We start from the raw sequence: 19,659 nt of genomic DNA on the forward strand, positions 1-19,659 counted from the left end.
GTTAGAACACAGAATACTATCTTCCATATGAATCATGTTTACAAAATTCTTACCTTTCTTAGAAATGCCTTGTTATGCTCTATGCAAGGATTTGCAGTAGCCACTTTTTCATTCCAAGATTACAATGGCAAGTGGGAGAATACAGATATTTCATTATCATATGTTTTGTTGATTCTTGATAATATTTTCTGTTAATGTGTGTTGTCCTTTGGCAAGCTTTTACTGTAATTCTGTATTCATTTTATTGGGTTGAAAACATTAGTTTACAGTTAATTTCTCAATTTTGTTATGTTTAAACCAATTGCTTAGTAAATTCCTGTACTAATTTGTTAAGTATCAAATAGGATAAGGTATACATAAGTCCTTAAGCTGTTGACAGATGACCTTATTTGGATGCTTGAAATGTTTTAGCACTGTTCTATGTGCTTTACAAATATTTTCTCACAAAACCCTAATAAAGTTTTATCTATTTTATGGATGATTAATAGGGGACAGATGGGTTACTTACCCTAGACTGCATAGTTAGCAAGTGGTAGAAATGGAATTTAAACCCAGGCAGTTTTTCTTTAGAGTCATCACTAATATAGTAGAGGAAATATGCATTACTTTCCCTTAGAAGATACATCCATTTGTCCTCAGCTATCAAATGGTTTATGGCATTTGTACAAGTTTGCAATGATGTTTTTTTTTTTTTTTTAATGTGGAGTGTAGTTGCTTTATAATGTTGTGGTAGTTTCTGCTATACCTCAAAGTGAATCAAGCACACATAGACATACGTACCCTCTTCCTTGGATTTTCCTCCCATTTATGTTACCAAAGAGCACTGAGTAAAATTCCCTCCAGTATCAGTAGGTGATATCTTTATTGGCATTTTACAGCATAATTGTTTTGGGACATCATAAATCTTGACTATTTTCTAGAGGTTACTTGTTTTTTGGCAGAGACTCCTATCCCACCCACAGCTGATTATTCTCTTTATTGCTTGAAAGAGAGGGATTATCCATACCTTGGAGGGAAGAAAGACTCTGCTGTAAACTGCAATGTGAGCTTGATGGTTCTCTGCTGGTGAGAACTGCAGAGTCTGACCAGGATCACTTAAACCTAGCCACCTAAATTCTTTCCTGTATTATTCTTCCTCACTTTCAAACTAGAGGAGGAAAAACAATTTTCCCTCTACCCTTCTGAGCTCTTGGCTGAGACCCTGTAATATAAGACAGGTTAAAAAGAGAAAAACAAACAGAAGCTTATTAACATTTATATCTCATGTGTACTGAGAAAATTCTCAGGGAGAACTGAGTATCTCCTTGAGATGGGAATTCGTTCTTAATACCATCTAAATAGGGGGAAAGGGAGGGAGGGTATAGGCCTCTTATGAGACAGTAAATTATTTTTAAGAAAGACAAATGTGTCTCTAGAAGAATAGATGGGAATTTGTGACCAAATTCATTTGGTTGTGATGTCTTCTAATTTTCTCCCCTTCTAATCACCTTCTAATCTCCTTTCTTGTGATACGACTCCTTTCCTGGTTGATAAAATATGACAATTGAATGCCTTTGGGGGAATCTGTCTTTAGATAGATAAAGGAAGTTCAGAGAGTGACTCTCCCTGCATTTGCTGTTTTTCAAATGCCTATTACTCAATAATCAATATACAGAGCATATTTGAGGTGGCATACTTTGTTATTCTAAACACACATGCACATATACACATACCATGAGCTCAAATGCAATGAACAAAAAACTCCATGAAGATTGGAGGAAATCACATCTTTACTAGAAACCAGTAAAGGATAAGAATTAAATAATAGATTGTATCATAGAGGTACTTTTATACATAATGAAGAACCTTTGATATAATGAAGATATGACTGATTCAAAGGTAGGGAATGGGTCAGCCTGACTTTGAGCTATTCTTCCTGACACATAAAACAAAATGACAGGAGCTAAAGGAGATTCTGCAGATCTCCCTATTTGTCACGGTTGATAGTAGACTATCTTTTGCTAGAAATCTTTTGCTAGATGGGATCTTTTGCTAGAAATCAGAGGATACATTTCATGGAGAGGCCCTCATACAGGCAGGGTTATAATAGCAAACTATTATAGTTTGTGGAAGGACTCATCTGTAATAGGGCAGACAGGAGTTTCAGAAAGGAGCTTAGGCTCAGCCACATAACTGAAGTAGTTGACAAGCTATTAAAAAACCTCAGTATAAGAAAGCTAACCTTTGACATCATGGCTTCACCAAATTGAGAAATGATGAGAAAAAAAATGTAAAATATCGAGGTGAGTTCTAGAATACCTACTATACATGAATAGGAATTAGAGTAGAGAAAATAAAGAAAATTAAGGAGAAGCACTAACCAAAGCGATGGGAATACCAGACCACCTTACCTATCTCTATAGAAACCTCTGTGTGGGTCAACAAGCAGCATTTAGAACTTGACATGAATAACTGACTGGTTCAAAATTGGGAAAGGAATGCCACAAGGCTGTATATTGTCACTTGGCTTATTTAACTTGTATGCAGAATGCATCATGTGAAATGCCAAGGCGGATAAATCACAAGCTGGAATCAAGATCACCAGGAGAAATACTAACAACTTTAGATATACAGATGATAACCACTCTAATGGCAGAAAGTGAGGAGGAACTAAAGGACCTGAATGATGAGTGTGAAAGAGAAGAGTGAAAAAACTGGCTTGAAACTCAATGTTCAAAACTCTAAGATCATGGCATCCAGTCCAATCACTTCATGGTAAATAGATGGGGAGAAAGTGGAAGCAGTAAAAGATTTTATTTTCTTGGGCTCCAAAATCACTGCAAATGGTGACTGTAACCATGAATTTAAAACATGCTTGCTCCTTGGAAGGAGAGATATGACAAACCTAGAAAGCATTATTAAAAAATCAGAGACATTCTTTTGCTGACAAAGATCCATATAATCAAAGCTATGGTTTTTCCAGTAGTTGTGTATGGATGTGAGATTTGGACTGTAAATTTAGGCTGAGTGGCAAAGAATGTTGATGTGTGGTGCTGGAGAAGACTTTTTTTTTTTTTTTTTTGGAGAAGACTCTTGAGAGTCCCTTGAACTTCAAGAAGATCAAATCAGTCAATCCTAAAGAAAACCCACCTTGAATATTCATTGGAAGGATTGGTGCTGGAGCTGAAGGTCCAAAATTTTGGCCACCTGATGTAAAGAGCTGATTCATTAGAAAAGACCCTGATGCTGGGAAAGATTGAAGGAAAAAAAGAAGGGGGTGGCAGAAGATAAGACTGTTAGATATCATCTAGGCTCAATAAACATGAATTTGAGAAAACTCCAGGAGATAGTGGAGTACTGGGGAGCCTAACATGCTGCAGTCCATGGAGTTGCAGAGTTGTACACAATTTAGCAACTGAACAGCAGCAGCAGTAATCCAAGAAATAATGAGAAAAAGTATAGTTCTGAATATGGGACAAAATCTGTGAAAGATCTATGTATATTTTATTTAAAATTTTTAATTTCATACCTATTGTCATGGGAAAAAGAAAAATAAAAAGTATTTATACTTCAGATGAGTTTTTTTGTATATAAGAAGTCAAGTAGGTGGAGGTGTTGGCAATTGTGGAATGTTGAAGTAGAGTAAAAAGCATGGCAAAGCCACAGAGGTGATGTTAAATGCAGTTAAGTGACAAGTGATTTAGTGTTCTTGGGGTTTAGAAGGCATGCTTGGGCATGACAAATGATGCTGGAATCAAAAATAGGGTTAATAGAGCAAAGGGAGTTACATGTAATACTAAGAATATAGCACAGTATGTTGTAAGATTTGGGGGAAATATTTAAGGATTTTAGATGACATGATTTTCATTTTAGAAAAAAAGTCCTATATTCTGTAATTTTGGAGTGGAGGGAAATTGAATGTAGGGAAATTAGAGGAATGTCTATTGTTTGGACCCTAGTTTATTAGAGCTGATTTAATAAATTGGTAGTACATATAGATTATAGGGAACAGATTGAAGAGAGATGTTTTTGATAGAACTAAGTGATTCAGTAGATGGAAAGGAGGAGAGACAAAGTTTATTTTGTTGACAAGGTGGAAAATAATTTTAATGATTCTATCTGTAATGTGGTGTGAAGTATAGATTGTGGGTGTTTTCAAATGGGAAGAATTATTTCAGTTTTTGACGTATAAGTAGACAAATGAAACTAGAAGTTAATTTTATAGGTTTGTAATCTAAGAGATAATTCTTGCCAGGAGATATATAGGATAATCAGCATATGTGAAATAGTAAGATATGGCAAGGAAGGTGATCATTCAAAGAAACTTAGCAAAGAGAAGTGAAAAAAGAAGCAAACCTACATTATACTCTATTTAAATAGTTATAGAAAAAGAAGAAACAGGAAAATAGACTGAAAAATAAAAATCCAAAAGGTAGAATAATTAGTATGTTACTATAGCCAAGTAAGAGTTAAGTTATAAGAATAGGTTGACATTGTCACAGCAAGCTTGGAGACCAGTATGACAGTGTGCAAGTGTCTGTTACTTAGTGATTTAATAGTCAACTGATACTTGAATGCCAGTTACAGACTAGATAGCTTACTTACTCATAGAGATTCAGCGTAAAGAAAGAAGTGTTACACGTGGTGAGTTTATGTTGCAGTGTGAAAGAAAAACCAATAATTGCTTTATAGCATAAGCTTATCAAATAAAATAACAAATAAGGACTTAAGAAGAGACTTTTTCAAAAGGATTGTCTCAAGGGAGGGATAAGGGCTATTGCAATAGGCAAATGAATATTATTGCAATAAGGAGAATGCGTCTGTTAAGGTCTGTAGCATCTTAAAGGTGATATTGTGCCTTAAAGGCTGAAAAGAAGTTTTCTTTTAGAGGAGGGATTAAGGCTAGAAAGAAATGGTGTGGCTAAGTAGAATGGAAAGACCCTGATGCTAGGAAAGATTGAGGGCAGGAGGAGAAAGGGGTGACGGAAGATGAGATGGTTGAATGGCATCATTGACTCAATGGACATGAGTTTGAGCAAACTCTGGGAGATAGTGAAGGACAGGGAAGACTGGTGTGCTGCAGTCCATAGGGTCACAAAGAGTCTGACATGACTGAGTGACTGAACAACAAAAAAGTAAGGTGAGGGGAAGTGGCATGATCTGACAATAGAGCAGAAAATTTTTCACCTTCCCTAGGGGCTCAGTTGGTAAAGAATCTGCCTGCAATGCAGGAGACCAAGGTTCAATCCCTGGGTGGGGAAGATCCCCTGGAGAAGGAAATGGCAACCCACTCCAGTACCCTTGCCTGGAGAATTCCATGGACAGAGGAGCTGGGCAGGGAATCTTCTTGTCCATGGGCTCACAAAGAGCCTGACATTTTACCCTGAGAGGAATCCATTTCATGATAAACTATTAAGGAGGGGTTAAGTGCTGGCTCAGGCAGAAGGTGGGGCAAAGTTCAGGCTACTAGGAGAGAGTCTTACTCAGAAGGCATTTTTTTCAAACTGCTCAGTGTAAACAAAGTAGTTCCACTAATTTTTAATAGGCAAAGAGTGGGGATATAGAGAATGTGTGTCAGGGCCTTGTCAAAGATGAACAAGAGGGACATCCATAGGTATAACCTAAGTAATATGATGGAAGAATTCTTCTTTGTATTAAATTTTCCTGAAACAAAGGGATAAGGAGGTTTCTTAACCTTCATTGTTTTCCAGGATCCCTGAAAAACAAGGCTGTTTTACAGGGCTTACGTAAAATTCAACATTGCCAAGTGTAACAAATAACACAGGATAATATTGTAGAAAGGTATTAAACTCAGATCAATGTCAAGAAAGTCTTCTTGGAGGAAAGGACTGAGTCAGCAAAAGACTAAGATAATGAGACAAGAAATTGAGAAGTGCAGTCAAGAAACGGGAATGACATGCAAAAAGCATGGAGGTTTTTCAGGCCATTTTCAGAAATATAAGTGGTTGGATTTTTCCAGAATGGAAGGTATTATATTTAGTGTGAAGGAAGGCAATACTGTGAAGGTAAGAAGGGACTAGATCAAGGATTTTGTATGCCAAGTCAGGAAATTTGTAACTAATATTTCAATGCTAAATCAGCGAAATATATTAAGCAAAAATGCCATATGATCAGTTTTGCATTTTGAAAGTCATACTGCATTAGTGCATATTATGATTTGGAAGGAGTAGGGAATATGGATTATTTATGCTATCAGGACATTTTTACTAGGTTAGAGAAGTGATAAAGAGATTCAAAAAAGCAATGATGGAGAACAGAAGAAGAGAGAGAGAGAGCAGATATTTTGAACGTAGAATATACTGGAGCTAGCAACATTTGGATGTAAAGAAGTAAGAGAAAAAGAGAGCCTGGGATGGTTCAGGGTTTCTGGATTAGGTTTGTATGGTCAGTACCACCATTCACTAAGAGCGTGTGAGAAAGCAAGTTAAGGAAGAGGATTCATATTTGGGCAAGTTGAGTTTATAGGCATATCTCATTTTATTGTGTTTTATTGTCACAAATTGAAATTGGTGGCCACACTGCATGGAAAAAGTAGTAAGTGCTATTTTTAGGGGTGGCCAGCATTTACTCACTTCATGTCTCTGTGTTATGTTCTGGTAATTCTCACAATATTTCAAAGTTTTTCATAGTTATATTTCATTATTATATATTTATGAGGATATAGGGAGTCTGTGGTTCCAAAATTTAAAAATATATAGGACCGCATATCTTAGAGATAATTTCTTTAAAGATAATATAGAAATCTTTCCCGCAGGGAATCTACTGTCTTCCTGTAAAGTATCTAGTTAAGATTCAACAAAATTTTGAACTACTGCAAGTTGTTTTATAAATGCAACATACATCAGTTTCATCTATGATGATTCACAGAATACTTTTAAAGGTCTTTGGATATCTATTTATGCTCCTACCTTTCAGAGATCAACATGATTATGGGAAAAATTTTATACCTATGATAGCAGATAGAAGAATCTAGAATGGAAAAAGTTATCTTCATTGATCTTGAATTTGGGTAAAGATTTGAAATTATTTTGTGCTACTAATTATTGATCTTATGAGCTAATAAAAATAGATTTGAAAAATGTATATGTTACTTAAGTATTATGTGTGTAAGACACCTGTGAATGTTTTAATAGTTTATACCATCAGACTAGCAAGTTAAAATATCTATTGGAAATACTTTCATGAAATATGAATTTTAAGTAATTTTCTTTATACAGGGCTCAACCTATGAAGATGAAATTGATAATATCAAATACATTATTTCAAAAATTAATGAAATTCTGGCTCATAACTCACCAGTTTTGATTATTCAAAGATGGACACGTGGTTTCTTAGTTAGGAAAAAAATGAGGTATGTTTTATTTTATTCACTATTATTAATATTGTTTTAATATTAATTAATATTAATTATTAATAAAAATAATTTAATATTTAATATAGATATTAAAAGATCATTGACAAAGGTCATTTCTGTAATAATATGAATTTTTTAACTCATTCAAAATATCATTTATTAATAGCACATCTATATTTAAATAGGCTTCATTAATTTTTTTTTATTAGTTGGAGGCTAATTACTTTACAATATTTTAGTGGTTTTTGCCATACATTGACATGAATCAGCCATGGATTTACATGTGTTCCCCATCCCGATCCCCCCTCCCATCTCCCTCTCCGCCCGATCCCTCTGGGTCTTCCCAGTGCACCAGTTCTGAGCACTTGTCTCATGCATCCAACCTGGGCTGGTGATCTGTTTCACCCTAAATAATATACATGTTTCAATGCTGTTCTCTTGAAACATCCCACCCTCGCCTTCTCCCACAGAGTCCAAAAGTCTGTTCTATACGTTTGCATATAGGGTTATCATTACCATCTTTATAAATTCCATATATATCTGTTAGTATGCTGTAATGGTCTTTATCTTTCTGGCTTACTTCACTCTGTATAATGGGCTCCAGTTTCATCCATCTCATTAGAACTGATTCAAATGAATTCTTTTTGATGGCTGAGTAATATTCCATGGTGTATATGTACCACAGCTTCCTTATCCATTCGTCTGCTGATGTGCATCTAGGTTGCGTCCATGTCCTGGCTATTATAAACAGTGCTGCGATGAACATTGGGGTGCATGTGTCTCTTTCAGATCTGGTTTCCTTGGTGTGTATGCCCAGAAGTGGGATTGCTGGGTCATATGGCAGTTCTATTTCCAGTTTTTTAAGAAATCTCCACACTGTTTTCCATAGCGGCTGTACTAGTTTGCATTCCCACCAACAGTGTAAGAGGGTTCCCTTTTCTCCACACCCTCTCCAGCATTTATTGCTTGTAGACTTTTGGATAGCAGCCATCCTGACTGGCATTTAATGGTACCTCATTGTGGTTTTGATTTGCATTTCTGTGATAATGAGTGATGTTGAGCATCTTTTCATGTGTTTGTTAGCCATCTGTATGTCTTCCTTGGAGAAATGTCTGTTTAGTTCTTTGGCCCATTTTTTGATTGGGTCATTTATTTTTCTGGAGTTGAGCTGGAGGAGTTGCTTGTATATTTTTGAGACTAATCCTTTGTCTGTTGCTTCATTTGCTATTATTTTCTCCCATTCTGAATGCTCTCTCTTCATGTTGCTTACAGTTTCCTTTGTTGTGCAAAAGCTTTTAAGTTTCATTAGGTCCCATTTGTTTATTTTTGCTTTTGTTTCTAATATTCTTGGAGGTGGGTCATAGAGGATCCTGCTGTGATTTATATCAGAGAGTGTTTTGCCTATGTTCTCCTCTAGGAGTTTTATAGTTTCTGGTCTTACATTTAGAACTTTAATCCATTTTGAGTTTATTTTTGTGTATGGTGTTAGAAAGTGTTCTAGTTTCATTCTTTTACGAGTGGTTGACTAGTTTTTCCCAGCACCGCTTGTTAAAGAGGTTGTCTTTTTTCCATTGTATATCCTTGCCTCCTTTGTCGAAGATAAGGTGACCATAGGTTCGTGGATTTATCTCTGGGCTTTCTATTCTGTTCCATTGATCTATATTTCTGTCTTTGTGCCAGTACCATACTGTCTTGATGACTGTGGCTTTGTAGTATAGTCTGAAGTCAGGCAGGTTGATTCCTCCAGTTCCATTCTTCTTTCTCAAGATTACTTTGGCTATTCGATGTTTTTTGTATTTCCATACAAATTGTGAAATTATTTGTTCTAGTTCTGTGAAAAATACCATTGGTAGCTTGATAGAGATTGCATTGAATCTATAGATTCCTTTGGGTAGTATAGCCATTTTGACAATATTGATTCTTCCAATCCATGAACACGGTATATTTCTCCATCTGTTTGTGTCCTCTTTGATTTCTTTCATCAGTGATTTACAGCTTTCTATGTATAAGTCTTTTGTTTCTTTAAGTAGATATACTCCTAAGTATTTTATTCTTTTTGTTGCAATGATGAATGGTATTGTTTCCTTAATTTCTCTTTCTGTTTTCTCATTGTTAGTGTATAAGAATGCAAGAAATTTCTGTGTGTTAATTTTATATCCTGCAACTTTATTATATTCGTTGATTATCTCTAGTAATTTTCTGGTAGAGTCTTTAGGGTTTTCTATGTAGATGATCATGTAATCTGCAAACAGCGAGAGTTTCACTTCTTCTTTTCCTATCTGGATTCCTTTTACTTCTTTTTCTGCCCTGATTGCTGTGGCCAACACTTCCAAAACTATGTTGAATAGGAGTGGTGAGAGTGGGCACCCTTGTCTTGTTCCTGATTTTAGGGGAAATGCTTTCAATTTTTCACCATTGAGGGTAATGCTTGCTGTGGGTTTGTCATATATAGCTTTTATTATGTTGAGGTATGTTCCTTCTAGTCCTGCTTTCTGGAGAGTTTTAATCATAAATGGATATTGTTTTAATATTAATTAATTTTAATTAATATAATTAACATGAATTAATTAATTTTAATTGATTTTAATTATTAATAAAAATAGTTTAATGTTTAATATAGATATTAAAAGATCATTGACAAAGGTCATTTCTGTAATAATATGAATATTTAAATTCCCTGTCCAACTGGTACTTTACAAACTATTTAATTTTGAGAAAAACATCACAGACTCTATAATACTATAATATTTAGTATAATAAAAATTTGATTATCTTTTTTCTTTTAAAATGGCCATATAAATAACTAATCATAATTATTATTATTGAATAATTCTGATAGTGTTTTAAATTAAACTTAAAAGCATTAGTAGAAAATTTAAATTAAATTTCTCTATGTAATGTGACATAATAGAAATATAAGCCATGTACAATATAAGAAAAAAGTGCAAACCATGAATATATGAGAATTTTATATTTTGTTTGGATATGAAGATGGTTTTGCCAAAAGATCTGCTACCACCTTAATCTACATTATCCTTTGATTAATACTTTTTCCTCTCTCTTTGTTCCATGCATCCTTTTTCACTAGCAGACATTTTACAAATATAGGAAAAAGTTTTCCTATAAGACTCTCTCAACATTGTACCTGGAGAGGGAAGATAGGATGCTCTGTCATCAGTGTATTTGTGTTAGTCATGCAAAACAAAAACACATGAGAAAAGAAATGAATTTTCTCTTAATGCTTATTTTCAGATGCTAAATGGTAGAGTTCATAAGATAGAAATAGAACAGGACCCTGAAATACAGGTAGGATTAAATAGATCTGGAGTTGGGAAACAGACATTCCTTGAGAAAGAAAGATTAGGAAGTTTCACTGAAATGATATTCAACATTCTGTGGTAAGACCGAGATGGTGTTGTCTTGTGTTAGCCTGCATGTACTACATCATAGTTGGCAATAGTCCTGATAGAGTATGAAAGACAAAACTGAACACAATACAGTGCCTGCAACTTCTGAAGATGAGATTCCATATACTTGTCTAACAAAGGCCAAACTGTGAGAGAGACTGGGCTTATGAATGGAGAAAATTAAAGTGATTTGGAGTAAAAGATGTGAAAAGAATCAGGCAGTTGCTAACACATATATATTTAGTTAGAATATTTTTTCTATCTCATATGTTTCAGTTAAACTGTATTTTATGTGAAATAAACATCTAATTAAATGGATTTGTCTTTAATTTATGCCCCTGAGATTGAGTTTTTCTCTCTTAGAATCAAGGTTTCCTTTGATATTCATGTACCATGAGATAATATCCTTGTACATGGAAACAATCTGAAAATTCAGCAGGCAAGAAGAGAGTCTGAATAAGCTTTGTAGGGAGATATGTCAATAGTAAAAATATATCAGTGCTTCAAGACAGAGGGATTTTAATTCTTTTCCTTTTTAAAATACTGTTCCACTAGGTGTATTACTTAACTACTCTGGGTCTGAGTTTCCTGATATCTTACTAATAAATGGTAGAGAGCAGGGGCTAATAGCAGTACTTAATTTTCTACTTGCTTGTGAGAATTGAGGTCATGAATATGACCCACATAGTATCTGGCAAATGTGAATATTCCATTCTTAATAGCTGATATTTTTTAAATCATTATTGTTGTTGTTCTACCTCATGTTCTAGGCGTTATTTGTTTGCATGGGAAACAATCTTTCCTTGAATTTCTTGCCCCCTTTCAATTAAATTTACTACAGCATTCACAGAGTAATCTTTCAAAATTATAAATCAAATCTTACTCGCCAATTTAAAATCCTCTGGTTGCTCCTAATTTGCTTAGGGCAAACTATTGGGATATTGGCCTCTACAATGTACATCACATACTTTAATTATCAACATTTGCAATACTCTATTGAAGTTGTCTGTATAATTATCTATATCTTATATCTACAAATATGTTACACACCCTGTATCTATATATAGTAGAATGTGCAACACATCAGATGCTCAAAAAATATTTGCTGAATTGATGAATATATTAGTAAATGGAGAGATTGTGGAAGCTAGAAAAGAGCTTAGAAAAGTATTTCTGGATTAATCTATGGGAAAACAAAAATGGAAACAACTGAAAAACATGCAGAGCTCCCCTGAGAGGTACCTGTGGTTTCCTATACCTTACAGGTCCAGTGATTAGTCCTCTTGTATGTCTATTTTGAGCTGTGAGAAATGTATCCCTAGGCCCATATATTTTGTACTTTGCTTGAAATTTGTTCACTTAAACAGGTTGAAATTATATATGCTGCCTTGAAATAGCATATGCTGCTTAAATTTGGAAAATCATTATGATTAATGCCATTTATCTTTTGAAGTGGTATTATTCTAACACAAATGATATGGTAGAAGGAAGGCATACTTTTATTTTTGAATGAAATATTATGATCAGATTTGCAGCCTCCTAAACTTAAGTAAGGTCAGCTACAGTGAGGTCACAAGGAGGATTATTAGTTGGGTCAATGGGATGTAAAGAAAGTAAAAGAATGGTTAAAGTAAGAAACAAACATTTCTTGAATGTGTGTTATATGCAAAGTACTATGTTAGGTAGTTTAATCTATTTTATATCATTTAATACAGCAGAGCTTTTGAGTTTGTCCTTTATTTTCTTTCTTATGGATGAAGAATTAAGAATTCAAAGTTGGCTGAGAGATTGGGATTTGTATCCAATGGCAGAGAGCTATGCTATTCTGGACATTTTTGGTCAGTTATAAAGAGATGAAACTGTGTATGTTCAATCTCCAAATGTTGTCAGTTTAACATAGGCCAGATTTTGTTCCCTTTTATCGCTTCTTTCTGAAGCCCCAGAAACAGCTATTTTCCAAAGATCCCTAGTATTTTTAGAAGGGAATGGAATTTAGGAGTGAAAGAGTGGGCAATAAATGTGTTCATGGCTACTGGTGTATCATGGTTCTTAGGCTATTTCAATAGACAGAATAGAAAGTAGATTTTTCAACAATAAATTCATGTTGATATCTCTAATGCTCTTTCAACACAGAAGGTTCTTCACTGCAGTCTTCTTTCCACATTATCTTTCCCTTCTTGCACCATGCAAATTCTGATTGCCAATGTTATCAGTAATGTTACTGATTAGCAGAATCCTAATAAAATAGTTTCAGTATTACTTTACATGAAGTACTATCAAGAAATATAAGTAAAATGTGTTGCAGGACTTTTTTTTTGTTTTTAGATTGGAGATATATACATACATAATATGTATTGGAGAGGAAGTGGCAACTCACTCCAGTATTCTTGCCTGGAAAATTCCATGGACAGAGGAGCCTGGTGGGGCATAGTTCATGGGGTCGCAAGAGTCAGACATGAATTAGTGACTTTCACTCTCACACATATACATATCCACACACACACACACACACATATACATATATAGTTTTTATGTGTTGTTATTTAGTAACTAAGTCATGTCCAACTCTTTGCAACCCTGTGGACCGTAACCCACCTGGCTATCCATGGGATTCCCCAGGCAAGGATACTAGAGTGGGTTGCCATTTCCTTCTCCAGGGGGTTTTCCCAACCCATGGGTAAATTCACATCTGCATTGAAAAGCAGATTTTTTACTATTGAGTCACTTGGGAAGCTCCATATGTGTGTGTGTTTGTGTGTGTGTGTGTGTACTGTGTGTATTGAAGAAGGAAATGGCAATGCACTCTAGTATTCTTGCCTGGAAAATCCCCTGGACAAAGGAGCCTGGTGGGCTATAGTCCATGGGGTCAAAGAGTTGGACATGACTGAGTGACTAACACACACACATGTATATCATATATACATTTAAAATAATTGTTGAATGGGCATATAGTGCAATCATAGTGTATTAGTTCCTTATCTAATGATTTTATTTTTAATTTTAAAAAATCTTAGTTTTCTCTTCTCTTTCTCTTAGGGTATTTTTTGTTCTGTTCATTATAATTATGCTTCTTTTAGGTTAGCATTTATTTAAATGAGTTTTAAATGTCTTATTCTGAGTCCTTTTATTGCATTTCTAAATTAGTCCAATTCTAGTTTATGTGGCCTTGCATGTTTTTATAATTTTTGAAAATTTTTAATTTCTTTTTTAAAATGGGATTTTATTTTAGAGCAACTTCAGTTACACAGGAAAATTAAGTAGAACGTACAGAGATTTCCATTATACTCCCAGCCCCTATTCATGTATAGTCTCCCCCATTATAACCATTCCCCATCAGAGCAGTACATTTTTTTTTTAATTGATGAACTTATATTGAAATACCACAGTCACCCAAAGTCTACAGTTTACATTACGGAAAACTTTTTTATGGAATATTCTGTGAGTTTGGACCAATGTACAATGACATATATCCATCATTATGGAATCACATTATTTACCTTTACTGCCCCATAAAATCCTCAGTTTTCTCCTTAGTCACCTCTACCTGCCTCTCTAACCCTGGTAACCATTCATTTTTTTTACTGTCTCCATAGTTTTGCCTCTGCAGATAACCATTTTGTCTTATTGCATTTCCTTTTCTAGGGGATGGTTTTGATCACCACCTCCTGAACAATGTTATGAACCTCCATCCATAATTCTTCAGGCACTCTATCAGATCTAATCCCTTGAATCTATTTGTAACTTCCACTGATAAGCATACGGTATTTGATGTAAGCCATACTAGAATGGCCTAGTGGTTTTCCCTACTTTCTTCAATTTAAAAATAGCTAAGAAGAGAAGTGTAAAACAAAGGAGAAAAGGAAAGATATACCCATCTGAATGGAGAGTTCCAAAGAATAGCAAGGAGAACTAAAAAAGCCTTCCTAAGTGAACAAGACTAGAATTCTCTGCAAGAAAACTAGAGAAGCCAAGGGAACAATTCATGCAAAATGGGCACAATAAAGGACAGAAATGGTAAGGACCTAACAGAAATAGAAGATATTAAGGAGAGGTGGCAAGAATACACAGCAGTACTGTACAAAAAACGTCTTAATGACCCAGAAAACCATGATGGTGTGATCACTCACCTAGAGCCAGACATCCTGGAGTGTGAAGTCAAATGGGCATTAGGAAACATCACTATCAAGTGTTGAAGTATAGAACTGTGATTCCACTAAATCAGGACCCAAGTTTCTTTTAGCTTCTAGTGTATCTTCCTATTTACGTGTTCTATCTTGAGTACACTTGTGTGCTGAAATGACTGCCAAAGTTCCAACTGTTTTATCTGGCTGCATTGTGGAAGGATCATGCAGTACTGAGTGGCAGAATGGTCACATCACCGCACTAAAGCAGCAACTTTAGTCAGCCTAATTGGGAATAGAGCATTTCCTCTTACATTCCTTGGCCAGTATATGGCCACAGTTTGTAATGTGGGCTCACTGAACAAAAAGGATTGCTATGAAATCAGATGTTTTATCTGACCACTTTGCCATCTGTATGAAATTTGGCTTCTTTCAGTTCAGTTCAGTTGCTCAGGCATGTCTGACTCTTTGCGACCCCATAGACTGTAGCCCACCAGGCCTCCCTATCTGTCACCAATTCCCAGAATTTACTCAAGCTCATGTCCATTGAGTCAGTGATGCCATTCAACCATCTCATCCTCTGTTGTCCCTTTTCCTCCTGCCTTCAACCTTTCCCAGGATCAGGGTCTTTTCAAATGGGTCAGCTGTTAGCATCAGGTGGCCAAAGTATTGGAGTTTCAGCTTCAGCATCAGTCCTTCCAATGAATATTCAGGACTGATTTCCTTTAGGATGGACTGGTTGGATCTCCTTGCAGTCCAAGTGACTCTCAAGAGTCTTCTCCAACACCACAATTCTTAAGCATCAATTCTTCGGCACTCAACTTTCTTTATAGTCCAACTCTCACATCCTTACGTGACTACTGGAAAACCATAGCTTTGACTAGACAGACCTTAGTTGGCAAAGTAATGTCTCTGCTTCATAATATGCTATCTAGGTTGATCATAACTTTTCTTCGAAGAAGTGTCCTTTAATTTCATGGCTGCAGTCACCATCTGCAGTGATTTGGGAGCCCCCAAAAATAAAGTCTGTCACTGTTTCCACTGTTTGTCCATCTATTTGCCATGAAGTGATGGGACCAGATTCCATACTCTTAGTTTTCTGAATGCTGAGTTTTAAGCCAACTTTTTCACTCTCCTCTTTCACTTTCATCAAGAGGCTCTTTAGTTCTTCTTCGCTTCTTGCCATAAGGGTGTTGTCATCAGCATATCTGAGGTTATTGATATTTCTCCCAGCAATCTTGATTCCAGCTTATGTTTCATCCAGCCCAGTGTTTCTCATGATGTACTCTGCATATAAGTTAACTAAGCAGGGTGAGAATATAGAGCCTTGATGTACTCCTTTCCTGATTTGGAACCAGTCTGTTGTTCCCTGTCCAGTTCTAACTGTTGCTTCCTGACCTTCATACAGATTTCTCAAGAGGCAGGTCAGGCAGTCTGGTAATCCCATCTCTTTAAGAATTTTCCAGTTTTGTTGTGATCCACACAGTCAAAGGCTTTGGCATAGTCAATAAAGCAGAAGTAGATGTTCTTCTGGAATTCTCTTGCTTCTTCTCTGATCCAACAGATTGTTGGCAATTTAATCTCTGGTTCCTCTGCCTTTTCTAAATCCAACTTGAGCATCTGGAAGTTCATGGTTTATGTACTGTTGAAGCCTGACTTGGAGAACTTTGAGTTTCTTTGACAAAGAAATTTGGCTTCTTTGACAAAGGCTAAGAGGAAATATTTGAATTGGAAGGTATTTACCAGTTTTTGTCAGAGTGTATTTGAATGCAAAAGGTGTAATTATTGCCTAGCAGCTCTAAATGCATATATAAGAAAGGAAAAAGTGTTGGCACATCAAGGATCTGGGACTTTCAAGGTGACTCAGTGGTAAAGAATCTGCTTACCAATGCAGGAGACACAGGAGACACTGGTTTGATCCCTGGATCAGGAAGATCTGATAATGGAAATGGCAACCCACTCAAGTATGCTTGCCTGGGAAATCCCATGGACAGAGGAGCCTGGAGGGCTATAGTCTATGGGGTTGCAACCAAGTGACTAAAGCATCTGTCTCATGAAGATAGAAAAGTAGCAAAATTTATACCCAAAGAGAATAAAAGGGAAGGAATATTAAAAATAGTATCAAAAACTGATGAAATATAAAACAAGTATGCAAAGAACATAAGAAAATGTGCAGAAAAATCAATAAAACAAAGAATTGGTTATTTTCAGAGTAATACATTGATAAAGCTCTAGCATGACTGCTATAACAAAGAGTCAGAAGGAAAATTTAAATTTACCATGATAAGGATTGAAAAAACAACATTGCTGCAGGTCCACAGAAATTAAAGGGAATACAGTGAATAACTTTATGCCAAATAATTTGATAATTTATGTGAAATGGACATACTCTTTGAAGAAACGCAATTTTCAGTCTGACAGAAGAAATCACAATGCTGAATAGCCATTCATACATTAAAAGAATTGAATCCATTATTAAAATCCTTCCCACAAAGACACTTCAGTTCTAGGTTACTGGTGAATTATCTGGACATTTAAGGAATGTTTAACACCATCTTAAACCAAAATTTCCAAAGAGTAGAAGAGAACAATTTTCATGTTTTGAGAGATCAGCATAACTTTTAAGGCAAAATCTGACAGGAACATTATAAGAAAGAAAACTTCAGGCTGTCTTATGTATGCACATGTAAAAATTGTAAGTAAAGTATTAAAAAATTATATATAGAGGTATGCAAATTGGTTAACATCCTATAGCCAACATAGGTTTATTCCAAGAATAAAAAGTTAGTTTAACATTAGGAAACCAGTCACATTAATAGAATATGAGGGAGGGAAAAGAACCTCAGTGTTTCTCACTTTGTTATCACATTAACTTAAATTTGTGTGTACTTTGAATGTACTCTCATTTTTCAAGCTTCTAAAGTAACTGAGATTTTATCTCATCTGATTTGTGATAGTCAGAATTCCAAAATGGCCCATGTCATCTTTGTTCCCTGGTTTTACTCCCATGATCATGTTATATTGCATGGCAGATGGTATTTTGCAGATGTCATTAAGGTTCTTTACTAATAAGTTGACCTTAAGATAGATTTTCTGAGTTTGTTTAACCTAATCAAATTACCTCTTTAAAAACAGTGTTTTCTGACTGATAGCAGAACAGGATATCAGAGAAACTGAAACTCAAGTACGATTTGATGTACAGTTGCTGTGTTAAAGGTAGAGTGGACCACATTCAAATGACCTGAGAGTGACTTTATGAGCTAGGAGTAACCCTCCACCAACAACCAGCAAGAAAATGGGGATATACGTCCTACACAATAAACTGGATTCTACCAACTACTTGAATAAGCTTAGAAGCAGATGTTTTCCCCTAAGCTTCCAGATAAGAAAGAACTCAGACTACTCACAGTTTGTGCAATTTGTTACTCAGAAATAGAAAAAATAATATGCAGTAGAACTGTGCAAAATGACGGTATAGTTCTGGTATGCACAGGAATTCATTAATGTAGTTATGTGTAAAGTGAGGACTGCCTGAATACAATCATCTTAATGTCTACATAAAAAATATAAAATTCAGCACTTATTTAAGGTTAAAAAAGAACACTTTTAGCAATCTAGGATTAAAAGGAAACTTTCTTAATAATACATATATTTTAACACATTTATTAATACTTAGTGACATCTTGGAATTATTCCCCTGAGATTAAGGAAAAACAAAAAGGGTGTCAGCTGTTAGCACTTTTGTTTAGTATTGCTCTGGAACTAAGTGGAACTATTCTGTGATTATTGCTAGTGGAACAAAGTAAGGAAAATAAAAAAAATAAAAGAAGATAGGAAGAAATGAAATTATTTCTTATAGCTGTTATGATTTTGAATGTGAAAGCTAATGAAAATACAAAAATCAATATTATTTAGATATATTGTACCAATCACCAACTTGAAAATGAAATTAAAATCTACCATTTATAAAAACTCCACTACTTGTTGTATTGATCTTCAAGAGGCAGACACATAAACAAGATTAGGTGTACAAGAAATTTATTGGGAGTAATACCTTTGACAAACAAAAGAAGAGGAAGTGGGAATAGTCAGGGAAACATATTCATTCTTTTATGCTAATCTGTGACGGGAGAGAGACAATGAATTCTTTCTTGGGCAGAAAGAATTCAGCAAGCAATACAGCTCTGAAAAAATCTAGGCCAGACCAGTGGGGGATCCCTGAACAAAGCTTGACCATTGGAGGAATCCTTCATCAGGCAGAAATGGGCCAGTTATATTACAATTCCTCAATTGATGACTGGGAATAGCCTTGGCAAAAGTGTAGTGATGGACCAAAAAAAAAAAGGCAAGAGCTGGGGCTGTCAGTCAGCTGTGCTCCTGGTAGTGGGTCTTCTTCAAGGAGATCTGAGCAGTACACTTCTATAGCTGTCATAAACCAGGTACTAAGGATACACGAAAGGCAAGATGTGAGTTATCTCTAGAAAGAAACCTACCAAACGTTACTGATAGAACAAGATGGAAATAAATATAAGACATTGAATGAATCAGTGTAATAAAAATGTCAGTTTTTCCTAAATTGATTTGTATGTGCAGTGCATTCCTAAATAAAATTGTAGAAGTTTTCCTTTAAAACACATACTTTGAAAATTAATTTTGTGCTGGCCCTTCAGTTTGCCTCTACTTACTCTCTAAATCCCATTTAACTGATAATGTGAGGATTTAGAAAGGTGAAGGGCAAGAGAAGTGCAAAGAGAAAGACGGCCACAAAATTTTGCCA

The 19,659-nt window shown here is 35.3% G+C and overlaps 1 protein-coding gene across 4 annotated transcripts in view; it reads left to right on the forward strand.

The window, feature by feature from the left end:
• LRRIQ3 (leucine rich repeats and IQ motif containing 3) overlaps positions 1-19,659 on the forward strand; it is a 196,135-nt gene that overhangs the window by 35,245 nt on the left and 141,231 nt on the right. For all 4 annotated transcript variants that reach the window (XM_020877711.2, XM_020877712.2, XM_070467927.1 and 1 more), the window contains exon 4: positions 7,218-7,351. In XM_020877711.2, coding sequence (XP_020733370.1) covers positions 7,218-7,351 — 134 coding nt within the window. The remainder of the gene's footprint in view (positions 1-7,217; positions 7,352-19,659) is intronic.

The sequence above is a fragment of the Odocoileus virginianus genome, chromosome 5, assembly GCF_023699985.2.
Source record: "Odocoileus virginianus isolate 20LAN1187 ecotype Illinois chromosome 5, Ovbor_1.2, whole genome shotgun sequence".
Classification (NCBI taxonomy): Eukaryota; Metazoa; Chordata; class Mammalia; order Artiodactyla; family Cervidae; genus Odocoileus; species Odocoileus virginianus.